Source organism: Semicossyphus pulcher, unplaced genomic scaffold (assembly GCF_022749685.1).
Source record: "Semicossyphus pulcher isolate SPU_LCO1_2020_fin unplaced genomic scaffold, fSemPul1.0.p SCAF_6, whole genome shotgun sequence".
NCBI lineage: Eukaryota > Metazoa > Chordata > Actinopteri > Labriformes > Labridae > Semicossyphus > Semicossyphus pulcher.
The window spans coordinates 901,072-928,499 of record NW_027211737.1 but is presented as its reverse complement, the minus strand read 5'-3'; the positions used below and the strand labels follow the sequence as shown (position 1 = coordinate 928,499).

Sequence of the window (27,428 nt, the reverse complement as noted above, 5' to 3'; positions counted from 1 at the left end):
ATATAAGTAGGCTGGTCTGCAGTACGGGCGTCGGTAGAATATACGAAACCAATGATTCCCATATGTCCAGTGGTCTCCTTCACCTATGGTAAGTATTTTTAAAACGTGAACACCATTTAACAGTGATTCATAAAGACTCCACTAACTTCATGTCAAGCGATATAAAGATGTTGACGTTTACGGTTAGTCCTTGGAGCGCTCGGTTGAGCCTGTTGCTAACGGTTAGCTTAGCGTCATCCTGTGTATCTGTCCTCCGCAGTGCCCAGCCGGCTCGGTGAAGATGCCAAAATGGCTACCGGCAATTACTTTGGATTTACCCACGGCGCTGCCGCCCAGTACAGGTAAGGATACCAGAGATACTCGTTTGTCCTGTGACAATAAGCTGTATAGTGTTAATGAGCTCAGCCGTTAGCTCCGCTGTGTGATGTTCGGGGATGTAAAGGCTGAAAGGTTCCTGCAGCTGCCATTGTTGAGCTGGGGGAGGGGGCGGGTATCCCTCCGCTGCTGCAGTGGGAAGTCAGCGGAGGTTCAGACTGAAAATTACACTGCGTTAATAACACATCTGACTGCGTTGAAGCGTTTAATGAAGCTTAAATATTATGCAGTAAGCTGAAGTAATACAATCTTGCATTTAATGAGTAGCCACACACCAAAATACAACACAGCTGTTTAATGTCATAATATTATAGGCCACAAATAACACATCAGGTCAGCAGTAAAAGTCCACCGATGTTGAATTGTATTGATGGTGGTGGGCAAACTTGATTGCTAAAAAACGGTTTGCTGTGTTATCGTAGGTGTGAACTCACCTTGCATTGCCAGCCAACAGATTGTGCCCTTTCTGTGTGTGTTCTCAGACTGGATCAACCCTGTGTTTAAGAATCAAGGCTATACTACATAAAAGTGGTTATGTGATTCGTTGTTAGCCCATGTATTATTCTTTTAAGATGTGGATGTCCGGTTGTTGACTTAGCCCTGTCCACTTGGGACTTAGTATTCACTGGGGGACCTGATGGTTTGTTTGCTGTGTTTCATGCGGCACATTCAAAAGTGTTGTTTGCTTTATAGCGTTACCATTATTATTAGGCTACAATGCGATATCAGTTGAGCCTGTTGATTGATTATTCTTTCTCACATTGTGCTTTCATTCATGCAGATTTTCTTTCTGCCTGTCAAGTTGAGCCTCCTGAATTTGCATCTTAAAATGCTGTTCATTTGTCATTGCCATCGTACCCTCCATAATTCTCAAACAGTAAGGGCAGGAAAAAAGCATTGATTAAACAAACAGCCTGAAAGGTGTGTGAGGGAGATTTGGCTATCCAACCATCACTTCTCATGAAGGATCATTCATATTATGTTTAATTCGACCACACTGTAAGACAAAATAGTTCAGTTTGTCAGATCGGAGGTCAGGGTGATAAGCCGGCCGTCATTGAAATGCATAGCCTGGGCACTATACCAAGTCTATGAAAGTAATTACACTTTTCTAGTAGTTTTTAGTTATTAAGTGATTTTTTTAACCGAAAACCCAGCTGTTCCTGACCACACTCGCACAGTTGCACACATTCACACTGGGCAGGTTGCAGAGTGAAATCAGTCTGGCCTGTTAGCCTGAACAGCTGGGGAAAAAAGCTTTGCTCAGGGGCACCTTTGTCTTGTTAATGAGGGAGGGGCAGGTGCTGCTTTTAAACATTAGCCATCCGCATTTATCATGTAGTAACTACATTGGTGTCAGATATTTACTATGAGGAATCTCATATCTCTCAAATAAATCCGACGCGTCAATACTAGCAAGGTGTACAGTGCTTAATATTTTTTTTGAAACATTATTCAACTGAAAAACTTAAAGTAATAAATAAATAAATAATAAAATAAATGATATAATACATAATAATTTTTCTTTATTTTAATATTTATTTAAGATTAAAACAGATCAGATCCACTGTAATGTTAGTGCACTTCCACAACTTACTGAAAATTAACATACATTCAATATATAAAAATAAATAATTAATCAAAATAAATTAGATCAAATATAATATTCAACTTCCTCACTGCATTCATCATACAGGGCAGGCAGTGCAACTCTGGTGAAATGGTGACGCGATGGCATAGCTTAACGCTTGTCTAAAGTGTTGACCACTTTCTTGTATCCCTGGTTGTTAACAGTGCTAATGGGGCGCATGTCTTTTGCTAGGAAGAATGTAAGGGCATCTGTTATTTCTGTATGTCTATGTGAGCTGGGCGGGTAGGCTGCATTATAAAGGGTGGCCTTTATCGATGATTGTGTTGCGGTAGAAGAAGTCGAAGGGGCTTTACACTGTGTTCCAAATTATTATGCAAATTATATTTTTCTCAGATTTTCCTAAATAGTCGATGCAAATGACAGTCAGCATAATTTTCAAGTCATCAACCGTTAGTTTAATGAATTCGAATGTTATTGAACAAACCTCCCAATGATAACAGTATTTTTCAAAAATAAAAAACTTAAAATGCACTGTTCCAAATTATTACGCACGACAGAGTTTTATAACATTTTATAGGTTGTTATGAACTGAAAATGCTCGTCTTTTGAATTTGCAGCATTAGGAGGTCATATTTACTGAAACCAAAAGCTATTTCAATCAAAAACATTAACAGGTCAAGTTACATTTTAACATAGGACCCCTTATTTGATAGCAGCTTCATAGTTCTTGCATCCATTGACCTTGTGAGTTTTTGGAGAGTTTCTGCTTGAATTTCTTTGCAGGATGTCAGAATAGCCTCCCAGAGCTGCTGTTTGGATGTGAACTGCCTCCCACCCTCATAGATCTTTTGCTTGAGGATGCTCCAAAGGTTCTCAATAGGGTTGAGGTCAGGGGAGGATGGGGGCCACACCATGAGTTTCTCTCCTTTTATGCCCATAGCAGCCAATGATGCAGAGGTATTCCTTGCAGCATGAGATGGTGCATTGTCATGCATAAAGATGATTTTGTTACGGAAAGCACGGTTCTTCTTTTTGTACCATGGAAGAAAGTGGTCAGTCAGAAACTCCACATACTTTACAGAGGTCATTTTCACACCTTCAGGGACCCTAAAGGGGCCGACCAGCTCTCTCCCCATGATTCCGGCCCAAAACATGACTCCGCCACCTCCTTGCTGACGTCGCAGCCTTGTTGGGACATGGTGGCCGTCCACCAACCATCCACTACTCCATCCATCTGGACCATCCAGGGTTACACAGCACTCATCAGTGAACAAGACTGTTTGAAAATTAGTCTTCATGTATTTCTGGGCCCACTGCAGCCGTTTCTGCTTGTGAGCATTGTTTAGGGGTGGCCGAATAGAAGGTTTACGCATAACTGCAAGCCTCTGGAGGATCCTACACCTTGATGTTCGTGGGACTCCAGAGGCACCAGCAGCTTCAAATATCTGTTTGCTACTTTGTAATGGCATTTTAGCAGCTGCTCTTTTAATCCTATGTTTTTGTCTGGCAGAAACCTTCCTCATTGTGCCTTTATCTGCACAAACCCGTGTGTGCTCTGAATCAGCCACAAATCTCTTAACAGTACGATGATCACGCTTAAATATTCGTGAAATATCTAAGGTTTTCATACCTTGTCCAAGTCATTGACCTATTTCACGCTTTTCGGCAGCAGAGAGATCCTTTTTCTTTCCCATATTGCTTGGAAATGGTCGTCTGCTTAATAATGTGGAACGCCCTTCTTAAGTAGTTTTTCCTTGATTGGGCTCACCTGGCAAACTAATTATCACAGGTGTCTGAGATGGATTTCAGTGATCCAAAGAGCCCTGCGACACAATACCATCCATGAGTTTTATTGAAAAACAAAAAATGTAATATTTATGACACTTAAATACAATTTGCGTAATAATTTGGAACGCGGTGTACTTTTCTCTGTGTTTCCCTCCTTTATTGTTTGGTCATTGCAACTCGGTGATTGAATTTCAGGTGATTAAACAAATTGGTCAGATTCCTTTTGTGGAGCAAACACCACTGTGTAACAAATCTCGCACCGTATTTGTTGTCGCTCCTCGTCAGACTCTTTGAAGCAATATTTTTTTTTATAATCGTTTGAAGTCAAAACCATAATTGAACATAGAGCGCCTGCTATACCAACTGAGGCAAACCAGCGCCCCAATTTTTCCCGTAATTTAAGTGTGTGATTTTTGGTTAGTGGCGGCGGCAGTACATCATTGGATCAGATCACTTAACTCTCATTCTGAATTTAAGGTTAACTAGCGAATACTTTTGAACCGGCACCACTGGTTTTTGCATTATGAAGCTTGTAAAAATTAATAGGTGTAAAAAAATTCAAGGTGTGTTCATGTCAATGACAACGACGCATTTTAATATTTAATCACATTACAAGATTTTCAGCCAACTGTGGTCAGGTGAAGAAAATAACCCTGCTCACAGTAGTTTAATTCTCTTTGTGCATTCTGTGTGTTTTAGAAATGATTTGTCCTTTGTCTGACACAGATGGAACAGATGGTACCTTTCATCAACACCACCTAGCTTAACTTACTGTACAGTGTAGGCCCAAGTGTCAGAAAAATGCCCCATGTCTATTTTCTGGTCTGTCTATTTATTCAATGGAGAATAGATTCAAAATTGTGTTGTCACACCAAAAATAGGAAGCAAATCAGGGGCTTAAGAGGGTAATAACATTGACTGTATAAATAATGGACGTAGTCTCAGTGACGTCACCCGTTGGTTTCTGACGAAGCGTTTGGAAGACCGAATTGCGCCGCCGCTGGGGGTCGCCATATTGGAAATGCCAGAGACGGCTAATCCAGAGGCAGGCAAAGAGGCGAAGCGCGACCGAGCTACAGCCTGTGGCTGAGATCTATGGGCGGGCCGCATGAATCAGCCAGCTACTGCAGGGGGTGTGGTGAGGTGGATGGAGGAGGAAGACCGGAGGGTGCGGGATGGAGTGGCAATGTGCAGGAGGTCGGAGAGATAGGGAGGGGCGAGGTTGTGAATAGATTTGAATGTATACAGAAGGATTTTGTAGGTGATTCGTTGGTTGATTGGGAGGCAGTGGAGTTGCTGTAGGATGGGGGTGATGTGGTGGGAAGAAGGTGTTCTGGTGATGATCCGGGCGGCAGAGTTCTGGACAAGCCGAAGTTTATGGAGGGTAGTGTTGTACACACACACAGCAGCTGTTGCTGTAACTTCGGTCAGTTATGTGTTGGTGAAGTTGCTGATCGAAGACCACATTACATTAGAAGATAAGAACTCTTTGTGTTGTGTAGAGGTGATACTAATATATGATTTAAACCTCAGCTATAACCGACCCGTACCCCACTAGTGAACCTTTGTCTTTCTTCTTCTGTGTTTCAGTCAGCAGCCAGCTGCTGGGGTAGCGTACACTCATCCTACCACAGTAGCCAGTTACACCGTTCATCAAGCCCCTGTGGCGGCTCACACCGTAGCCGCGGCCTACGCTCCCACTGCAGCCACCGTTGCCGTAGCGAGGCCTGCGCCTGTTGCTGTGGCAGCTGCTGCTACTGCTGCTGCTTATGGAGGATACCAGCCAACACACGCTGCCACAGACTATGGCTATGCTCAGCGCCAGCCTGAAGTCCCCCCACCACCTCCACCCGTCACCTCACAGAACTACCAGGTACATCAACACATCTTTTTCAGGGCTCCACACAGATTATTATTGAAGTCTCAGAAGTTACGCTGGATTTGCATGTTTGTTTTAACTGCTATTAGAAAAGGGGTCTCCAACCCTGCTCCTGGAGAGCTACCTTCCTGCATGTTTGAGGTTTCTCTGTACTCTAACACACCTGATTTGAATGATCTGCTCGTTATTGACCAAATGAAGCGTCTCAGGGGATTGATAACGAGCAAAATGTTTGAATCAGGTGTGTTAGACCAGGGGTTCCCAACCTTTCTGACTACACGGACCGGACAGTAGCAATATTGTTTTTGACGGACCGGGGGTCGACGCGCATGCACATAAATCTCAGTCACACGCACGGAAATACAGACGGATCGTATCTGTGTTTATTCAGTGAGGAGACTGCATCTAAGTTTGTTTTTTTTAATACGGGACGAGCCGACACAAGGGACGGCGCGATCCATATGATCCATAGTGTGATCCTAGCAGTTTATCTGAATTTATAATGTGATCCGGCAGTGTGCAGTTTCTACTCATGCAGCGCAGTGACTGATCTGTGTGTTTCTCAGGGTCTGCCTGGGGCAGGATCACAACGCTATTAAGATAATAGTGTTGTGATCGGTCCCGTATTTCCGTGAAAACCCTTTTATAAAGCATAAAATACGTCTTCAAACTCTGTGACTGAGATGAGCCGGAGTTTATCAGAGTTATCATGCCGCGCGAGAGGAGACAGAAGTTAGGAGAGGAGCAGATATAACGCAGACCTGTGTGTGTTTTGATGCTCATACCTGAATCAATAACGTTGCTATACGTCCGTATTTCTGTGCACAGTTAAAGTATAAACTTCGTCTCCACAGGCTGTCATAAGCCCATATGCTGTGTAGTCCATATATTTCATTGATAAACACAGAGCTTTAGAGGGGCATCAGGCTTCTTGGTCAAAGTTTCATGGGATGCGAAGCCAGGGTTGCCAGGTCCGCGGTTTTTCCAGCTGAATTTGGCGACTTTTGAAGTGTCTTTAGAGGTGCGAGGCTCTGTGTGGCTGCACACTTCACACAGCCCATTCGACGGTTCTGACTCCGCGAATGTTTGGAATGTCACAGACACCTATTGGGTTTCGCGGCCCGGTGCTGAACAACCTGTGGACCGGGGGTTGGGAACCCCTGTGTTAGACTATCGAGAAACCTAAAACATGCAGGAAGGTAGCTCTCCAGGAGCAGGGTTGGAGCCCCCTGTATTAGAAGTTAATTGTGGTATAAAAAATATGTTTGGGTTTTTCGCTGAACACTTTCATGTGCTCTAGAGTTAACATAATGTTCATTTCCAAAGAATACATTTTAACAGAGCCACACGTTTTTAAGATTGGAGATTTTTTTTGCAGAATAACTTTTACATAATAAACTGAACGGTTTATAAGTGTCTCACTCTGAAGCCTTGAACATGTTGACAGGAGGAGGATTCCTCAGCTAACAGCTTCACTGTTTTCCTTTGCAGGACTCGTACTCCTACGTCCGCTCCACCGCTCCCGCTGTGGCTTATGACAGTAAACAATACTATCAGCAGCCCACCGCTACAGCTGCAGTAGCTGCTGCTCAGCCACAACCCAGCGTGGCAGAGTCCTACTACCAGACAGGTAAACACACTCTCAACTCATTCTGATTTACCTTCATCCCTTTCAAATATTAGACTCATTTGACACTTATCATGGTCTATGGGAGGGTTGTGAAGGATAGTTGTCTGACAAATGTTCATCTATTCAGATAGTTCTGCCTCTCTGTCATCTTCTGTACATTTAAAGAATACTATTGTGAGAGGTAATGTCTATTGATTTTTGTGTTTTCCAGCCCCCAAACCAGGGTACAGTCAGGGTGTAACATCGTACACACAGAGCCAGCAGACTCGACAGGTGACTGTGATAAAGCCAGCGGCTCCCAGTCCAGCCTCCTCCACCTTCTCCATCTACCCAGTGACCTCCACGGTCCAGCCTGTGGCTGCTGCCGCCTCTGTGGTCCCTTCATACTCCCAGAGCCCGACATACAGCACCAACGCTGTCACCTACTCTGGTAAGCTTGGAAAAGGTACTAACTATTGTTCTGGAAGAACAGTGAGTCTGTTTTTGGTGTTTTTAGAGTGGAACTCTTTACGGTTTTCTCCTTCTAGGCGAAATTAGATTTTATTTCATTTAAATTTCTCTTCCCTGATTCTTCTAGACATTATTATTTAAAATTGAAAATATTTACTGCATTCGTCTTATGTCTTGATGCAGACAGAAAGAATGTTATACCGTATTTCACCATAAGATTTAGCTTTTTTCAGAATTGGCTTTATTGGTCAGGTATGTACACATACAAGGAATTTGACTCCGCTTCGCTCTCTATGTACACTTAAACATTAAATATTAAAACTTAAACTAATATGTACAAGCCTACATTCAACACTTAATATTAAACTAGTATCTGCAAGCCTACGAAAGACAATGAATAGATGCTGAAACATATATGATGATATATGATTTAGAAAAAATATGTAATTATGTTACAGATGGGTTAATTTACATGAGGTAGATAGTTTCCAGTATTTACAGTAAAAAAAAACTGCATAGATTCGTGCCAGATGACGGATGATATTTAGATGAATAAAATGTGCGTCCATATGATGAGATAAACAATAGACAGTCTTATTTACAGGTGACGGGTTTTTCCACACTGATTGTTCTGACGCTCTGTGACTGTTCAGTGTCCGTCAGAGTGACAGCCTGTGGGAACAAACTGTTCCTGTGTCTGGATGTTTTGATGTACAGTTCTTTGTAACGCCTGCTGGAGGGGAGGAGTGTAAACAGTTTGTGTCCGGGGTGTGAGGGGTCTGCAGTTATGTTACCCGCTTCCTGACCCTGGATGACAGGTCCTGGATGGAGGGCAGGTCGGCCCAGATGATTTCTCCTGCAGCCCTGATTGTCCGTCGCAGTCTGTTCTTATCCTGTTTGGTGGCAGGTCCAAACCAAACAGTGATGGACGTGCAGAGAACAGACTGAATGATGGTGGTGTAAAACATGGGGGGGGGGGGAGGAGCTTGGTGATTTCACAAACTGTGGCAGGGGGTGCAGGTTGAAGTGGGTGAGGGGTGTGAAAACCTGCAGTAGAAGACGTTCAGGTCGTCAGCCAGTTGGGGGTTTTCCACAGGGTGGGGGGATGGTCTCCTGTAGTTGGTGATGTCCTGTAGGCCTCTCGACACTGATGCAGGGTCGTTGGCTGAAATCTGTTTTTAAGCTTCTCAGTGTAGCTCCTCTTTGCTGCCCTGATCTCCTTCATCAGTGTGTACCTGGCCTGCTTGTAAAGGACCACATCCCCACTTCTCTAGGCCTCCTCCTTGGTTTGCCGTAACTGCCGGAGTTTTGATGTGAACCAGGGTTTATTGTTGTTGTATGTGCAGAAGGTTTTGGTTTGCACACACACGTCCTCAGAAAAGCTAATGTACGATGTCACAGTGTCAATGAGTTCATCCAGGCCTGTGGCTGCAGCTTCAAAAAAAGCAAGCCTGTAACTCCAGCTTTGACTTGTCTGTCCATTTCTTCACAGTATTCACTACAGGCTTAGCAAAATTTAGTTTCTGCCTGTAGGTCGGGATGAGATGGACCAGACTGCAAAGCTGCACGGGGAACAGAGCGATATGAGTCCTTTTAAAACTGTGTAACAGTGGTCTAGGATGTTGGCATCCCTGGTGGGACACTTTATATGCTGCCTGTATTTTGGCAGTTCATGGCTGAGGTTTGCTCTGTTAAAATCCCCCAGAGGGATGAGCAGGGAGTCTGGATGTGTTTTCTCCACGTCTGTTATCTGGTCAGCCAGGTATTGTAATGCCTCGGTTACACAGGCCTGAGGTGGGATGCAAACACGGACCAGAACAAACGTCAACGGTGAATAAAAGGGTTTACAGTTAATGAAGAGAGTCTCTAAGTGCGGGCTGAACAACTTCTTCAACACTGTGACATCTGTACACCAACCTTCGTTTATGTAGAAGCATGTTCCCCCTCCCCTCGTCTTTTCTGAAAGCTCCGTTACACGGCCCGCTCGGTACAGCTGGATGCCCGGTAGATGTAGTGAGCTGTCTGGGATGTGTTCACTGAGCCAGGTTTTGGTGAAACACAGTGCACCGGATCTGCAAAATTCTGTTTCATGAGTTGAGGAGCAGCAGTTCATCTATCTTTTGGCCAGAGAGCGGAGGTTCACCGGGTGGATTGACGGGAGCGCAGTGCGTAATCCCTGCTGCCTCAGTTTCACGAACACTCCTGCTCGCTTCCCCCATCTGCGTCTCTGGCTAATCCCATATAGAGCTGCTGCACCTCCGACAAGAATCTCGCTGAAACTTTCTGGTTCAATGAAAACCGGTGACAAAAGTTCAGCAGAGGGCAGACCGATGTTTAAGAGGCCCTCTCTGGTGAATGTGACCAGAGAAGGGGAGTAGTAAAGCCAACAAATAAACAAAAACACGAAAAGTACTAGGCAGTACCGAGGCTGCCATCCGCGGCGATTGCAATTGCTCCACCATATGTTATTGTTAACTACTATTACTTTAATCTGCTGGCCTTGCTTCTCTGAAGCCCCTTTCACACATGCACTGTACTCCTGAACATTCAAGATTCAAGAAGTTTATTGTCATAAAAACAGCGGTTACACCATACACTGAAGTTACGTAAGTCAATCGATCGTGGATGACGATCTTTTTGACATGAAAAACACGTGATACAATTAGTCGCAAAATATACTTATCCCTCTCCCTGTCCCCCAGTCTGTGTCAGACAGTGAAAAATCTCCCGCTGTGAGGGACATGTGTGAAAGGGCCACTCTAGGTAATGTCAGGGTCAGACGGTCCTGAAATTGTCAGGAAAATGTCAGGAGTGCATGTGTGAAAGAGGCCTGAGTTATTTTTCCTCTCACACCTACACCTCTTCTGTACCTGCACACAGCACCTCTGTTTGTTTCTCTCTCCCTTCATGTGTCTGCTCTGTAAAACGTACAGCTCATGATGAATGTCAACAAAATTGCCACATAACACAACTCACATTTTGAATGTTTCTTTTGTTTTTCGTTTCGTTTGCGTTCGCGTTGTTACAGCAGTGGTTGGCTGCACTTGATGGAGGCTCACCTTTTTAAAGACATGGCTTGTTGAAACGATTAAAACTGACTTGGTTAAGAATGACACCGACACTACCCAGCTCCACTTAAAAGCTTTAAAACAGCGCCATAAGAAGGTCCATATTTAACAGGTGACGTGGCACCTTAATTGATGCATTTACAGGACGTACCAGAAGACGTCTCTCTCTGTATGTGTGTGTTTCTCTGAAAAGCATGTGTGCAGACAGGTCAGGAGGGGCAGAGCGCGAGGGAAGAAGGTTCAGTAATCAATCGTGTACGTAGATCATGGAAAGATAAAATACGAAATATGATACGTTAGTCGGCAACTATACTTGGGCAGCCGTTAATATACCTGGGCGGCCCTCTGATAGAACGTTTGCATGTGGATGTGAATACACAGTGCTTGTACATGAAATGGTTCCTTTTATTCATCAAGAAAAATGCAGTCTTTTGCGATGTGTTTATCACGATAATAATGAATTGCAGTTCATCTTTTATCCCCAATGCTAACATGATAAACTGAAATGGTGCACATGGTTGTTATGCATATAAACTTTACTTAGCTGTACTTTTTCACGGAGGCTTTAACATGAAAGGGCAGTGAGCAGATTGTAAGCATGCTTTGTTTGATCCTTTTCAGGAACATCATACTCGGGCTATGAGGCAGCAGTTTACTCTGCAGCCTCCAGCTACTACCAGCAGCAGCAGCAGCAGCAGCAGCAGAAGCAGGCAGTGGCAGCTGTAGCAGCCACAGCAGCGTGGACAGGGAACACCTTCACAAAGAAACCCCCCTTCCAGAGTAAACAGCTTCGACCCAAGCAGCCTCCCAAACCCCCTCAGATCCACTACTGTGACGTCTGCAAGATCAGCTGTGCCGGCCCCCAGGTGAGTTCATTACAGTCCACAGTTACAGCGTTTTGTTAAATGTGCTGAGCTATAAGCGCACACACATATTAAGCCAAGTTTTGCCAAGTCTTGCCAAGTCAAGGGCAATGGCTTTCAGTGATGTAAAATAATATAAAGTGAGAGCATATGTGCCTTCAACATGTCCATTTGTATTCTAAAAATAAGATATATTAATTAAACCAACAAGTACCTGTCAAACAGTTTGAATATCTGCTTTTTCTCCCTTTTATACACTAAATTCTTCAGACTTACAAGGAGCATCTGGAGGGTCAGAAGCACAAGAAGAAGGAGGCAGCTCTGAAAGTTTCTCAGAGCAGCACCAACAGCGGGAGTGGAGGAGGAGCTTTGGCACGAAATGCTCAGAACCAGCTCCGCTGTGAACTCTGTGATGTTTCCTGCACCGGCGCCGACGCCTACGCTGCACATATCCGAGGAGCCAAACACCAGAAGGTATGGATGTGAGTGGGTTTAGACACTTAATCAGTCAGGGCTCTGTCTCTTTTATATAATTATAGGTACAGAATATCTTGAATATCTTGGGGGCGGCTGTGGCTCAGTGGTAGAGTCGGTCGTCTCTAAATCAGATGGTTGGGGGTTCGATCTACATGTCAGATTGTCCTTTACTGACAAACATCAGTAAAGACGTTTTGAGTGATCGGAAGACAAAATAGTGTTGAATAAATGCACTCCATTTACCATTTGATTGCTCTTAAACGGACCACAATCACAACATCAGAAACAAGTTTTATTTTGCCTATTTAAGTGTTTGCTCTTAGTGCAAACACTTTTTTTATCATTCAACATTCATTTACATTCCTTACTTGCAAATCATGAAGCCTCAAAGCATTATCCATCTCTGTCTTATGCTGTGCCATGATGTGGGGGCTGGAGCCTAAATCAGCTCCCATTGGGGGAGACACAGAGACATTCACATTCACACCTACAGACACTTTAGAGCTGCCAAGTAGCTGAACGTCACGTCATTGGCAGGAAACTGGAGCATCCATTAAAAGCTAGGGCTGCCCCCAACTAAATAATTTCCTAGTCAACAAGTTTTTTTCATATTTATGATTTTTATTGATCAGAATGAGAATCAGAAATACTTTATTAATCCCCGGGGGGAAATTCGGGTGTTACAGTTGCTCAACATAGAGAAATATATGGCATAATAAAAGTAAGAAAAATGTCAAGTATGTGCATTTGAATATAATAAAATAAGAGATACTAATGACTTTTCTATTAGCCTCAGCTATACGACAATGATAATGGCAAAAGCAGTAATGATTCTGAATCTGGCTAAACAACCAGCACTGAATACTTTCCCTATCTCGGTATATCTTGGGCCCTCCCCAGCTTCGGCCCTCTGAACCTCAGTTGAGACTCCCCTGGTTTGTTTAGGCTGGTTCAGTTAACTAGTTAATAGCTACAAGCCATGCTAAAGCTAATTATCTACCTTGCTGGAACTTAACAACACATGAAAACATGAGCTTCACTGTGTCTGCTCTTCATCCTACTACTGTTTTTAACTCACTTCACATAACAAACCTACCAGACGACATCACATGCAGACATTACCCACAAAGCCACTTTCCTTAAAGGGAAATGCTCTGCTGGTAATGACTAATGCAACTTAAGGTGCTTTTCGACCAAAAGTACCAGGAACTTTTAGTTCCAGGAACTTCTCTTCAAGGAACTAAATGGTTCCTGTGGCCCATTGTTGTCTGCGTTTCCACCGCGGCCTAACATCCTGGGAAGATTGTGCAAATCAGTCCAATGACATATGGAGAAGCAATAAAAGTGCACTGCACTACACTACCAGTCCACAAGGCAGCAAACATAATGTTTAACAAAATATAATGACATCATTTATTACTACACAACTTATTTCCTAGTTCCTGGGGAAAACACCTTTAGTCTCTTCTCACTCAGTTTGTTAACAGAGACTGTGGAGTGAAGTGCTGGTGGTTTTGCTGAATAGAATTAGCTGTAGATTACCGTTCACAGCAAAAACACTGATTTCCGCTGGTTTGATGTGTGTCTGCTTCGATAGTGTTGGTGGTGTAACAGCTGCGGTTGTTGTCATTTCACGTTTTTACCGGTGTGTCCGCCATGTTGTATACCTGGCTTCTTCAGTTGCTGTGGTTACTAGCATTCGTGCGCATGACAGCCTCCTCTGCGAGGAGGGCTTTGGAGGCAGGACTGAGCGCTGCAGAGAGAGAAGGGGGGGGAACCTGGAGGTTGTAATCTTTCAAATGTTGAAGCAAAGCCCGCTCTCTTCTCCATCTTACCTACTGCAGCTTTAAGATCTTGCATAACAGAGAGGGAGAGGATAACACAGGCAAAGATGAAGTGTAAAAGAACACAATCTGAAGTCATATCTATATTTTTATGTCACATACCAAATTGGTGTTGGGATTATGTTTGTTGTGGATTATGTGCTCTCTCTGTACTCTGACTTCTCCTCTGCAGGTTGTAAAGCTTCACACTAAACTTGGAAAGCCCATCCCTTCCACTGAGCCCAGTATGGTCACCCAGACATCCTCCTCCACCACAGCTGCCCCCAGTAAGGCCACCACGGCCTCCCTGAACAGTTCCAGCACCTCAAGCTCTCTGTGTGGGTCTGCCTCCTCCTCCACTGCCTCCACCTCCAGCGTCCCCTACCTGAAACCTGTCAACATCGTCAGCAGTGGTGTGACGGGCATCAAGAACCCATTAGCCAGCAGCCTATCTGCTGCAGCATCTGCCTCAGCTGGGAAGAAAGTCAACACCCCCAAGATCAACTTTGTTGGTTAGTACCAGCATTTTTATGGTGCTCAGTCAGTCTCAGCTCAGTCTTAAGCTTTATTTATGTCAGACGCAGTGTCGCCGGGCACCAGGACGCAGAGTTTCTGTCCTGATTATATTCATAATTTCACTACCTGATCCAAGGAGATGGATGAATTTTTGGTTTTCCTCTTGCCAGAAGCTATCTGAATTTACTACTTCTACCAACATGGCTGTTATGCTTTAATTTTAGAGAGGAAACAGTAAACACTAAGGTCACAATAAAGTCAACTGTCTACCTATGAAGTCTATGATGCATTTATTCACGGCCTTATGGTCTGTCATTTTAAGAGAAAAATCCTTTTTCAGAGCCGTTTAATAAACCCTGAATATTTCATCTATTAGTTGTTAAGTGTATAACTTCCTGTGCTGTGTAGCTGTATTAAGCTACAAACCTTGGAATTCATTTTGCAATCAAATAGAGAAGTGCCTCTCCATCATGTAGACATGACTAGTATAACCTAAGAGCCGTAGGTCTGGGTACAGTTCTGAATTAAACCGGTACAGGTAACTAACAGAACCTTTTTACCTCCACCCTCTTTGTAATGACGGGATGTAATTCCAATTGTAAAAAAGTTACCCCAAACCTATTAATTTCAACCTTTTAAAAAGGATATAATTTAATTTGCATACATTTTACACAACAAAATAAACCCCTCCCTCTGAATTCCTAAGTATAACCTCCAGTCTGTCAGTCTAAACCAGTTTTTCATAAGTAAGGGTACTGTGGAGTACTGCAGGGAGTATTTCAGATGCCTAATTATATTACTTTAAAAATATCAATTGTTCTTAGCTGACAACTACGGAGTTACTGCCACTGTCTGACTGGCCTGGATTAAACATAAATCTGTACCCTGTAATACAGACATTATTCAGTCATTACCTCTAAAAGTATTGAGATCTGTACCTAACCCTACAAGTGTATTTACTCTCCTAATTTTTCTTTGTTCTTTAGGACTGTTCAGACCAAATGGTTTATGATTGAATCTTATTGTAATTTCTCAAATGCAGGTGGAAATAAATTACAGACCACAGTGAAGATGGACGAGGGCAGAGCGGAGGCCAAAGTAGAGTCTAAGCCTGCGATGCCCTCATCAGGTCTTCAGGACCCAAAGAATGACATCTCAGATTCTTTGTCTGCATCGGCCCTCGCTGCTCTGCAGAGTGACGTCCAGCCTGTCGGTCATGACTACGTTGAGGAGGTAAGTCTTCAAAGCATGGGCTGGAGCTCAGCTACATTTACTGAAAAATGCGTTTAAACCCAAGTGTGACATGTGGAACTCTTCTGTAGGTCCGAAATGATGAAGGCAAAGTCATCCGCTTCCACTGCAAGCTCTGTGAATGTAGTTTCAACGATCCCAATGCAAAGGAAATGCATCTGAAAGGTCGAAGACATCGCCTGCAATACAAGGTTTGTATCTGACATGTCTCCACTGAACTTAAAGAAATGCCTACATACTAGTGCAATAATCAGGAGGGTCGGAGAAGGAAACTAAGTTTTACAGTTTACACATTTAAGTAAAGTGAGGACTGTTCAGAGCTGCAGAGCTGAGTTAACCTGTTTGCAAGAAGTCATCAGTGATATAAGTCTTGGTCAGACTTCCAGGGTTAACTCTGGTTTGATAAATATGTAGCCTGTTAGATATTTTCATCATCCCTTTTCCTTCAAATGTTTATGACTCCTAAAATCTGGTAGCAATTAAAAGGCTTCTTTTGCTACACATTTTACACTGAGCCCCTGTGACATCAAAGTTTGCTGTGTATTTGAAGGAAGCTTTATTATTTCTCACTTATAAACTACATTATGCATTATTATTATTATTTGTTTTGCAGAAAAAGGTGAACCCAGATCTGCAGGTAGAGGTCAAACCCAGCATTCGAGCCAGAAAGATTCAGGAGGAGAAGATGAGAAAGCAGATGCAGAAAGAGGAGTACTGGAGAAGAAGAGAGGAGGAGGAGCGCTGGAGAATAGAGATGAGGTATTTTCTTATCAAAGTGTCTAAGTAATTACATTTCTAAAAACAACTCAAGATGCAGCTACGCTTTGGGGGGAAAATATCACGGCTTACCACATCTGGGATTTGCGTCTAAGTGATTTTACTCTTTCTGGGATCAATCAAGTTAATTTTATGTTATGTTCAGACGTTATGAAGAAGACATGTACTGGAGGCGTATGGAGGAGGAGCAGCACCACTGGGATGATCGTCGTCGTCTCCCTGATGGAGGGTATCCACAGGGGCCTCCTGGTCTACTGGGAGTCCGGCCTGGCATGCCAGGCTTGCAGCCTCAGGGTCCTGTGGTGGGTTTAATGATTAATGTTATTATGCAGTGTGGACAGTCTGTGGAATGTTTAATATATATCAGTGATAATAAAAACATTATACTTGTATAATAAATGACTAAACAGTGTTTCTGTTTTGAACCTGTTCTGATCCTTTTGTGTCTCTCAGCCTCCTCGTCGGCCTGACTCTTCAGATGATCGCTACGTCATGACCAAACACGCAGCCATTTACCCCTCAGAAGACGAGCTCCAGTCTATCCAGAAGATCGTGTCCATCACAGAACGGGCCCTCAAACTGGTCTCAGACATAATAACAGACCAGGACAAGGGCAAAGAGGAGGACAAGGAGAAGAAAGAACCTGCTAAAGACAGGTGTGAGAAGTGGGTCTCTTCTTATTTTTAATCCACTTGCACCAAATAAACCCATTTCTAGTTTGCCCTTTAAAAAGCAAATGTATTCATTTTTCAGACTGATGACATTATTTTATATTTTCCCCCTCCTGTGACTGTCTTAGAGCTCTGAAGGGAGTGATGAGGGTCGGAGTCCTGGCCAAAGGTTTGCTGCTTCGTGGGGACAAGAACGTCAACCTGGTCCTGCTCTGCTCTGAGAAGCCCACCAAGAGCCTCCTGACCCGCATTGTGGAGCACCTCCCCAAACAGCTAACAGTACTGTCTTTACAAAATACCACACCACAATTAATTTCTTCAGTGGCCACTTTAAGACTCATCATTGCCTTTGGTTTAGTTGTTTGTAGTGTTGGTTCTACCCAGCAGAGTATGTCTCTTCTAATTTCATGAAGCAATAATGAATTTGCAATACTTTGCATGAAATTGGCCACAGAATATGGCTATCCTGACTGTTCAGCTTAGAGCACACACATTCAAACTAGTTTTGTGAACAAACATCTATATCTGTTAAAGTGGCCATTGAGTGTAGATGTCACGAACCAGGTCTGCTCCCAAGTTCCTACTTTGGGAAATATGTTCCCCGTACTCACTTCGAAATCATGTTAGTGTATTAACATCAGCACCGTTTCTTTCAGATTGTAACACCAGAAAAATATGAGGTGAATGGATCAATCCAGGAAGCGGCCATCATTCTGACTTCCTGCACCGAGCCAAAGATGCAAGTGACGATCACACTAACCTCACCCATCATCAGAGAGGAAACTGGCCGGGACGGAGGTTGGAGAACCCCTCACAGCCCTTTCCTGTGCACCTCTTTTCTTGCCTTTCTGCTCTCTCTCTATGAAATCAGTTTCAGTATGTTGGTTGAATCCCTGAAGAGCAGCGTCCTGCTGGCACTCCACAAACATCGTTTTGTTGGGCTTAAAATCTGATCATCCTGGAAACTTGCTCTTCATTTATGATTCACTTCAGAAATCAAAAATGACGGGGCAACAAAGGACGTGCAAGCTCATCAGAACTTTAGTTGTGGTCTCTTTGCTGCAGGGTTTGTTGTGCACAGTCGATTTTATTTTTTTAATCCCACCTTTGTCTACAAATGAAACCATTAGAGGGATTTATCTTCTTTTACTAATTTGAGATGGGAGACCCCCTACCTAGTAATTTTGCTCTTTTTGATGATGTGGGACAGATCGCTCGACCTAAAATCTGAAAGAGGAAAGTGCCAGCAGTTCTGCTCTTAGGCTTTTTGCTCTGTAACTCCTACCTCTCAAATGCTCTCTTTATCCTTTAAACAAAGCATGATCAGTGTTTGCATTGTGTTAAGTCTAGTTATTCCCAGGTGAGATTCTATTTTGTTTCCTGTGTTCCAGGGGATTCTGTTTCCACTTTAATGTTAGTCATATTTTCATTGGGAGACTTGCATTACACTATCTTTCCTCCAAATATTCTTATGAGATGAGGAGTCAAAAAGTGCAGAAGGTGGAAGAATAGACATCAGGAGACAGCTCTGTTCTTCAAGCTTTAATTTGGCAAGAAGTGTGCAAACTTGTTGAAAGCTTTTCTCAAAACACGATTTGGCTGAAGAGATTGGATGTTCTTTTCCCACAGGAAACAAATCTTCCTTTTGTGTGCTGGTGATCAGTTCACCATGCTGAGTTCCCCTGTTCCTAAAGTGCTCCCCTGAGTTGATTGACATGTTTCCACACGTAAGACTCTAAATTGGGCCCACTGGAAGATAATATTTAGATCTGATGATAAAAGAATTTGTCTTTTGATTTCAATGAAAATAGAAAGACGAGGAAAAGTGTTTTGAAGATGAACCATTTTCATGACCAGTACTGTTTTAAAATCTGATGATCTCAAACTATTCTTAGGGGAGTATTGTTAAGTGCTCAGGTAAGAAGGCTATGTCAGAGGACTCTGTGGTTGGACCTGAGTACAGCCTCTGGATTGTTGGGGTCTTATTCCAACCTGCTGATGTTAGGTATGCATGCAGTGATATCCTAACCCCTTTTGTTTGCTGGTAGTTTCATGTTTTTTTCTCTTCTTCAGCACCCATTGCTTCCTCCTCTTTATATCTGTAGTGATATTTACCAGTCCAGAACACAGACCCCTTTACTTATCTAAACAAAAAGAAAACAAATCTCCTACATTGTCTCCTATCAGAGGTTAAGAAGGGCCCAACAGCTTCGGAAGGATTTTTGACCAAGGTTTTCTCACATCCCAAAAACTTTGCCACACCTACTACTGCCATGCCACTGTTTATCAGGTCATTCTCTGTTAGCCGTTTCTTCCTCTCTGCACCAGCTTCATGTCAAAGCCAGTTCAGACCACAGATTTGCAACAAGGAAAAAAACATTTCAGAACATTGAAACATCAGGAAAAGTTGCAGCAGTGTAAACTGTCCCGTCTCTGCTCAGACCAGCTGACGTCATCGCCCGAGACTCAGCTTTTGTGACAACGTGACAACAACCAGTCAGTCTGCAGTTTTAAGCTTGCAAGCCAAACATTACAACATTTTCAACCGATTAATTTCTAACTGTACAAAGTCACAATATTGTAATTTTTTTAGGTCGTTTTTAACTCTTATCTTTTAATCAGATGAAGGGATTCAGGCATGAGACATCTGGAAGTCATCAAACAAACAAGCAAAGCTAAAGTTAACGACAGCTCTGCTCACTGCCCCCCAAAGCCCTACTAAAGATGAGCACAGATTTTTTATTTTGAAAGTGTTTTTTCAGTGTTTTTACTGGTTTATGTCGCTGTGTCTGTTTGTTTTAGAGAGGAGACCTGCAGATAATTCATCTGCAGCTAGAAACCTCTTGAGCGATGAACACTGAAGTAATCTTAAACCAAAAACTGAGCTAACATTGTTAGCCGCAGCATAGCTCGCCGCTCCTGATGTTCTGTGTTGGTTTAAGAGCTCACAGAAACACTGAACCTTCAACAGATTTGATATTTGTACTTAAAATTAAAAGAATACAGCGTATAAGACAACTTTAGCATGTTAATTAGCTGGTTTGTTAGTTTAACTTTAGAATTAGTTAGTTTCTTTAGGTCCTGACAACATCAGGATAATGCAGCATTCAAATCGATCAATATTTAAAAAATGATTATGATCATATCTTTTGCTATTTCACCAAACTCTGTGTAGCTCAGCCCCACCCTCTGTGCTGTAGGCTGCAAACACAATCCAGACGGAAGGCAGAATCCTTCATGACTAGTCACATTAGTGTAAACTGACGGGTTACAAAATGTTGTAGTTCAGCGCATTGCAAGAACCTCTAACTCCCCTGGTTGTAAATATGTGGTCTGAACTGGCCTTATTGATCATTATTCATGGAACTCTTCCTCTGTCCTTGAGATTGAGCCAAAAAAAATCTGCTCCCATGCTACTAAACGAGGTAACGGGAAGCTTTAAACACAATAACCTGATAAAATGGTATCGGCTTCAAGATATTTGTGACCTAATTACATCCAATTTAGCTCCTAACACGTGAGTGTAGTTCTGTTCATTGTTGAGTCAGTAAATTCATTCACTCCTCTTACAGAATATAATGACTTAACATGCTGTACACTGTCAATCTGTTTCTATCCACTTACTCAGTGTGTAGGTTTGTGTAGTCAGTTTTTAATGTCAGTAACTTTTAGAAATCACAAAATAAGCAACCGACTGTAGGTTGTCCTGGAAGGAAACATTGGTATGTGTGGCAATGTGTTTGTTCTCTGCCAGCCTCGCTGACCTGGTCAAACACCCGTTCCTCGTCTCCTTTTTGACACTTGAAATCCATTTTTAGATGTAACCTCGGGTATGGTGAAAGACCCAGCGGACGTCTTGGACAGGCAAAAATGCCTTGACGCTCTGGCTGCTCTGCGCCACGCTAAGTGGTTCCAGGTTCGGAACATCATTTTACTTTCTTCTTGTAGCCTTATGAGATGCATTCTTTATTTGTTTATTCATTTATTTGTGTTTTACACATTTGGTTTTCATTTTATAACAATGAGGAAAACTGACTATTTGAAGAGAAAAAAAATATTCAAGGATGCCAAACATAACAAGGATCTGATTAATGTCCATCACATGTATAAGTATAAATCTAAGTTCATTTGAAGCTCTCATTTGAAAACAAACATTTACAAAGAACTGGCATCCTTGTATTCCCCTTTCAATTGTCCAAGTACTTTATTCTAGTTACATGTGATTCCATAAGGCTGCACAATAACTTGCACTGAGTTGTGCCATCAAGAAGTGCTTCCATGTTTGTATTGTTTTTATTCTCTATATTTAGTAGAATGGGGATTGAGAGAAAAATGAATATCTGAGTAGTTTCCTGTGATTCTGCTCTCTGAGCACAAGCACAGGCAAAGTCAAGCAGATTTCTTTGTCTCTTTCAGTCCCTATACTCTCCTCTCAGGTGGACTCTTGTACTTTAAGTACCTGTTTGTCAGAAACCTGGATAAACCTGGGGTCAGGGTTTAGAAGATGGCAAGAAAAGTCCTCCTTTCTTGTGCATCTTGCAAACTTTGAACTCCCTTACTAACTGTGAGGTACAAGACTACTGGGAATGGCAGCTGATTGCAAACTTTTATGGCTCATTCGCACCTTAAAGCATACTCAAGCTTCCATTATGCACAGTAGTGTTTGGACCTCTATGGCAGAACTGATTCACCTGTTTGGTCCATCTCTTGTCACTGTTTGTTACTGTGAAAACCTAACTCTATTGCATCAAAAGGCTAGAGCCAACGGTCTTCAGTCCTGTGTGATCATCATCCGAATCCTGCGAGACCTCTGTCAGAGAGTCCCCACCTGGTCACCCTTCCCAGGATGGGTAAGTCTGTTTGTTAAACAGAACAAAGAAACTGTTAGGACTCTATGCACCGTGTGACAGGGCTGACAGTCACGAGCGAAACGTGAAACCTTTGGGTATATTTCTTGATCTTTTAATTGAGACGCAGAGAGCAAAAACAGCCAAAGGATCTCAGTGTTTCTGAGTCACAGTTCTTGCACCCAAGAGCGGCTACTCTCACGGTACTACTTCCTCATTACGCTGGAACTACTCAGGCTCTCACAGCTTGCATTTGCACTATAAAGGAATTCTTCAAATATGCAGTACAAACAGGTTTCACTGGTGTGAACATTAGGTATTGAAATTGGAGGGTTACATTGAAAGTGGATGACCAGGAGGGAGCCAGCAATAGCAACAAAAGCTTGTTCTGTTGTTTAAACCCGTCGATGCATGCAATCACACTGAGCACATCTTTATAACAATATTCAAACTTTAGAGTTTAACATCAGCATTTTTGTAATGTTGATCTGTCACAACTTTTTTTATGCAGAATTTTTTGCATGTATGTTTTTAACATACTGCATGAAAGGGACCTCTGCTCATCAGGGTTTCTGGTATCTGGGTAATTGCTGTTTTTTTTACAGGTTAAATATGTTGAAGTCCGGTGAAAATAATATATATTTAGAAAAAAATAATATCACTGATTCATTATAACTCCGTCCCCTCAGCGCTTCAGGAATATGTTAAACCAGCCATCCGAACCATTATTGGTCATATTGGCAAAGAAATTACTGGCGAGGAAGCGTCAGCAGCAGCAGACCCTCTCATCGATGCCACAAGTGCACAAGATGCCAGCGTGTGATGATGGTGCTCCCCGGCTATGGAGGCTTGACTTACTCCAGGCCTAACTCAAGTCCTCATCAGACCTTTCAGTGAAATATATCCCATTTAATATAGGCTATGTTAACTAATATTACTATGTATAATGAACTGCACTTTCTCAGGGAGAGAGTGGTCATTTGAGCGCGAGACACGTTGTTCTGCTGTTTAGTGAAGTTTTGGAACCAAATTATTCTAGGGACCATTCAGTAACTTCCCTACTCAGTTGATTGGCAGGCTGTATCAAGGGCGTAGAACTATTTTTCAGCTAAATAAATGCAAATAATATTTGACCGGACTTTCACCTATTTGTTCGTAACATTGAAAGCTCCCAGGACACGTTGGATCGCCACAGATTCTTTCTAACAGAATCCTGCTCCTCATGTACAACGCTGGTATAATCTGCCTGTAAATGATAGAATTTAGGCTGCTACAGAATAAAGGAAAGTTTAGAGCTTTGATCAGAAACATTGCTGCAACTCATGCTGATATAATTACATACACATTTGCTACCTCTTTGAATGAAATATGTATGATTTCACCTCTGAACAATAACTTTAACTACAGTATATCACAGCTTTAACAACTAATGCAAACTTTTAAACCATCCTTCATGTACACTGTGTTCAGGCCATGGAGCTGCTGGTAGAGAAGGCCATCAGTAGTGCCTCCGCCCCCCTCAGCCCCGGTGACGCACTGAGACGAGTCTTTGAATGTATTTCATCTGGGATTTTACTCTCTGGTAAGATTTTCTTTCTTTATATTCCTATGCATTGAATTGTCCAAGCATATTTGCTTTCCTTTAAGTCAATGGATCAGTTGGAAGAATGGGAATCTAATATTGATGGTAGCTCAATACAACAGCACTGCCATGGATTCTGCTTTTATGAAGTTTAGTTTGTGTTGACTTTTGTTTTGTTGAGAGTCTGAAGTGTGTAAATTCCATAGAGGCCGTAGTTAAAGGTGGTGTTGTACTGAACTGAATTATATTGAGATGTGTCTCTAATTGTTTGTCCTCTCTATTTACATACATGAGGGGGCCACAGTATTAGGAACACCTCTGAATATAACGCAGCTCAGTACAGCCCCACCACCAATGATGAGCTTGATGCTGAAATCTCACCTCTGTGACAGCTTAGAAAAAAGCCTGTACATTACAGGCGACATGAAAGCAAATCTCATGGCTGAGCTGGTGTATTGGATTACATTAGATTTGTCAGGTGTACCTAATGGAGAGTGTATATTGTTCCACACCTGAGATGCTGTTCTCAGTAAGCGGCGGACAGCTTCCTGAGAGCATTTTACGTTACAGCTGCAACTATTTGTTCTCCTACAAGGGGAGGGTGAGGGGTCAACTTCGCCACTAGATGCCTCTAAATCCCCCACACTGCTCCTTTTAAGACAAAACAAATGTAGTTCTTTGATTGTGGAGCAATAATTTGGTAAGCTGAAAGGGAGTACAGATCTTTGTGTTGACACTGATTGTATTTAAATGCACTGATGTAATCAGACTGTCTCTGGGCAGTAACCTGACTTAGAACTTGATTTCCTTTTTTCTAAGGAATTTCTCCTTTTCTGAACAGAAAAAGGACTCGTCAGCAAAACCAATAAATGACCTAACAGCATGCAAACATCCAAATATTGCGTTACATTGCATAAAGTCAGATGCTTTGTGTCCACACTTACCAGTTATTTCTGCAAATAAAAACAAATAACATTCCTCTCTGCTGTGCACTTACGCAGTCAGCAGGTAGGTATGACTGCATGAAACGCAAGCAACAGGAGTAAAATAAACAGAGCGTCGATGTTCTTGCAGCCACTTAGGACACTCAGAAGAAAAAACAATAGGACATGGAATTCACAGAGGTTCACTTGCATTGCATTCAGATTGGGCACATTTCCATCATTCTAGGAAGATGACTTGACTAAGCAATAAAAACCCAAAGTAAAGGGTCCAAGACTTCTGATCCTAAGTGGTTAGGTTCTTTGGATGAAATGGTGTGAAAAGTATTGACATATATTCAAGACTGAGGGTGAAGTGACGATTAATGTCTAGGTATGAAATGTACAAACATGAAAAATATGTGGAGAAAAAAGGTGTCTCATAGACCTCTGTTGTATTGATCAAGAGGGCACAAAAACTCAATGAAATGTAAACTTGCATTATTATCGTTTGTTACTTTCCAACAGGTGGGCCAGGATTGGTGGATCCTTGTGAAAAGAAGCCGGTGGATACTCTCGTACCCATGGGAGAGCAGCAGAGAGAAGACATTACCTCAAGTGCCCAGGTACAAGCTCTTACATTAGAACAAATAATTAGCCCATGTGATCAATATAAACAGGAGAGATGACGCCATTGTTCGGAAATGTCCTCTCTGTGTTCCCGTACAGTTTGCTCTGAGGCTGTTGGCGTTCCGTCAGATCCACAAAGTTTTGGGTATGGACCCACTGCCGCAGACAAACCCTCGCTTCAACATCCGCAACAGCCGCAAGCGTCGCCGTGACAACAGCGATGGGACGGACAGCTTCGAGGGTGAAGGCAAAAAGGACAAGAAGGATTACGACAGCTTCTAAGCTTCACTAATTAAAAGTAACATAGTATAAAAAAGTACTAACATGTTGTAAACACTGTCTCCTGTGTGCTGGCTAAGCTCCAGTGATGCTGTTTTTGTTCATTTCCTTTTTAAGCTACAGAGGTTCCACACTCATTCTGTGTCACACAGACATGTCGTCTGTGTTGTTTTAGTTGTAGATTTCTAAAAGCTGAGCTTCACATTTCTGTGCACTAGATAAAAAAATCAGATTTTACCAGATGTGTAGCTGACAGCAGCTGCTCCTCTCTGAACTGTGTTTGATTTTAAGTTGTTTTAAGAGGAAGGTGGACCTCCATAGGATCAAAAACAGAGCCAGACATCTCTGTATCGTGGAACAGAAGTGATTTATGTCAAAGCCTTCTTTCATCTGTATAGCTGCATCCAGAGGTGGACTGTTGTTTTCTTTTCAGTATGAATAACTGTGCTTAATGCAAGTGATGTTTGATGCTGTGGTCTTGTTCTGTATCAACGCTAGGCTACACTTAAATATGAAAAAGACCTCTGAGGCATTGCACCAATATTCAGAAGACATTTAACTGTTGATAGACTTTTGTTTAGTTGTGAAGCCTAAATGTAGTTTTGTCTTTTCATTAAGTATATGTTTAATCTTTAAATAGATAAAGATAATTTGGTTTGCCCTGTTCACACTGTGTAATGTTATGGCTTTTGATATTTAGCTTTCCTGGTTAATAAGGAACTTTATCGGCTTGCTTACCTGTTAACTTGTTTAGGTGCTAAATTATGTTTGATACTGGAAAAAAGAATAAATATCATGACTTGAAATGGGAGGGACTGTAATGTACAGACGGGGGAGAAATTAAAGGAAAAAACAACATGAAGTGTCATAAGGTGTAGGTTCACCAGAACTAAAGGTTTCGACTTGAGAGGAGGAATGACATTATTCTAAAGATTTTCCCTAATGTGGTGTTGTGGTGATTGTTGTGGAGAGCGCTGTCTAAAACGTTGGTCCACAATCTCCTGAAGCTGTTTGGCTGGGTTGAGATCTGGATCTTCAGATCATTGAGCCTTCCTGTCCTACGCAGGCGGTCTTTGGCCCAATCCTAATCTCCACACTAACCAACACTCAGACTTGAGATGATTTTGTTTTAGGGCTCAGGACTGTCCACTGCCTTTGCCTGAGTCCCTGTGGGAGTTCATAGCCAAATTGGTGACATGTAAAACACTATGTCCAGGCCCCCCAATACATTTAAACCAAACAAGCATGGAGGCAATCGGAGAAGAATACCGCAAAGAAGTTTTAATGTAAGTGACAGCATCTGGCTGTTGCTCTTATTTATTTCAAGTTGTTTATATTCTCAGTTGTCCCCGAGGGGACAAGTGAACCCAAACCCTGACAGCATAACAAAGCTACCAGATTTCCACACTGTCGTGGGCCAGCATTCAGGTTTCTCCTTTAATTGGTCGCCCGCCTGTAGTTCCAGCCCTTTAGTGTCAGTCCTATTGTGAATGCTTGCTGTGCTCTGCACTCTGCTTTAATATTCCAGTAGCAGAATAAATACATTTCCATATTGAAGTGTTCTGTATCTTTTGCCGTCTGTTTTGTTTTATAACTTGCTTTCTGTTACACTGTTTGCCTCTCCCCAGCAACATTTCCGAGCTCCTTCTGGGAAATCCTGAGCAATCCTATAATCCCACCTGACCACCTAGCTCTTAGTACAACTCCTCCTCACCCTATCTTTAAGGCTGAGCCCTGACACAATGTGAAGGGAACTTGTGTCTGCAACTTCTTTTTATTACTCAAATTGAAAGCTTTGCCGTCTGGGTCAGCTCCCTCTTCAGCATGATGGTTAGGTACTAGGCCTGGTGAACTGCTGATGCTGCACCAATCTGTCAAACTCAGGATTCATTTTAACACCCTCCAGAACGCCCTCATATACTTGAGTCATTCACTTGAGACCATGTCCTTAGACTTGGGGATGCTGACTCTCATCCGCTCTCATCCAACAGCTTCACACTCGACTGCAAAC

The 27,428-nt window shown here is 42.6% G+C and overlaps 1 protein-coding gene across 3 annotated transcripts; it reads left to right on the top strand.

Annotated features, from left to right (window-relative positions):
* Positions 1-26,974, top strand: zfr (zinc finger RNA binding protein). 3 transcript variants are annotated; one of them, XM_069683071.1, is made up of 20 exons: positions 1-88; positions 260-341; positions 5,345-5,627; positions 7,125-7,263; positions 7,475-7,693; positions 11,403-11,647; positions 11,915-12,118; positions 14,138-14,456; positions 15,503-15,693; positions 15,783-15,902; positions 16,325-16,470; positions 16,634-16,790; positions 16,942-17,144; positions 17,288-17,438; positions 17,816-17,957; positions 20,978-21,075; positions 21,914-22,009; positions 23,477-23,588; positions 25,037-25,134; positions 25,238-26,974. In XM_069683071.1, exons 1-20 carry the CDS (start codon positions 52-54, stop codon positions 25,418-25,420), a joined length of 3,225 nt encoding a protein of 1,074 aa, XP_069539172.1. In that variant the 5' UTR covers positions 1-51; the 3' UTR covers positions 25,421-26,974. The 3 variants fall into 3 exon arrangements, with proteins under 3 accessions (XP_069539172.1, XP_069539171.1, XP_069539173.1); XM_069683070.1 differs by having other exon boundaries at positions 16,942-17,153; XM_069683072.1 differs by lacking the exons at positions 20,978-21,075; positions 23,477-23,588; positions 25,037-25,134; positions 25,238-26,974 and having other exon boundaries at positions 16,942-17,153; positions 21,914-22,002.
* Positions 26,975-27,428: the final 454 nt, after the last annotated feature.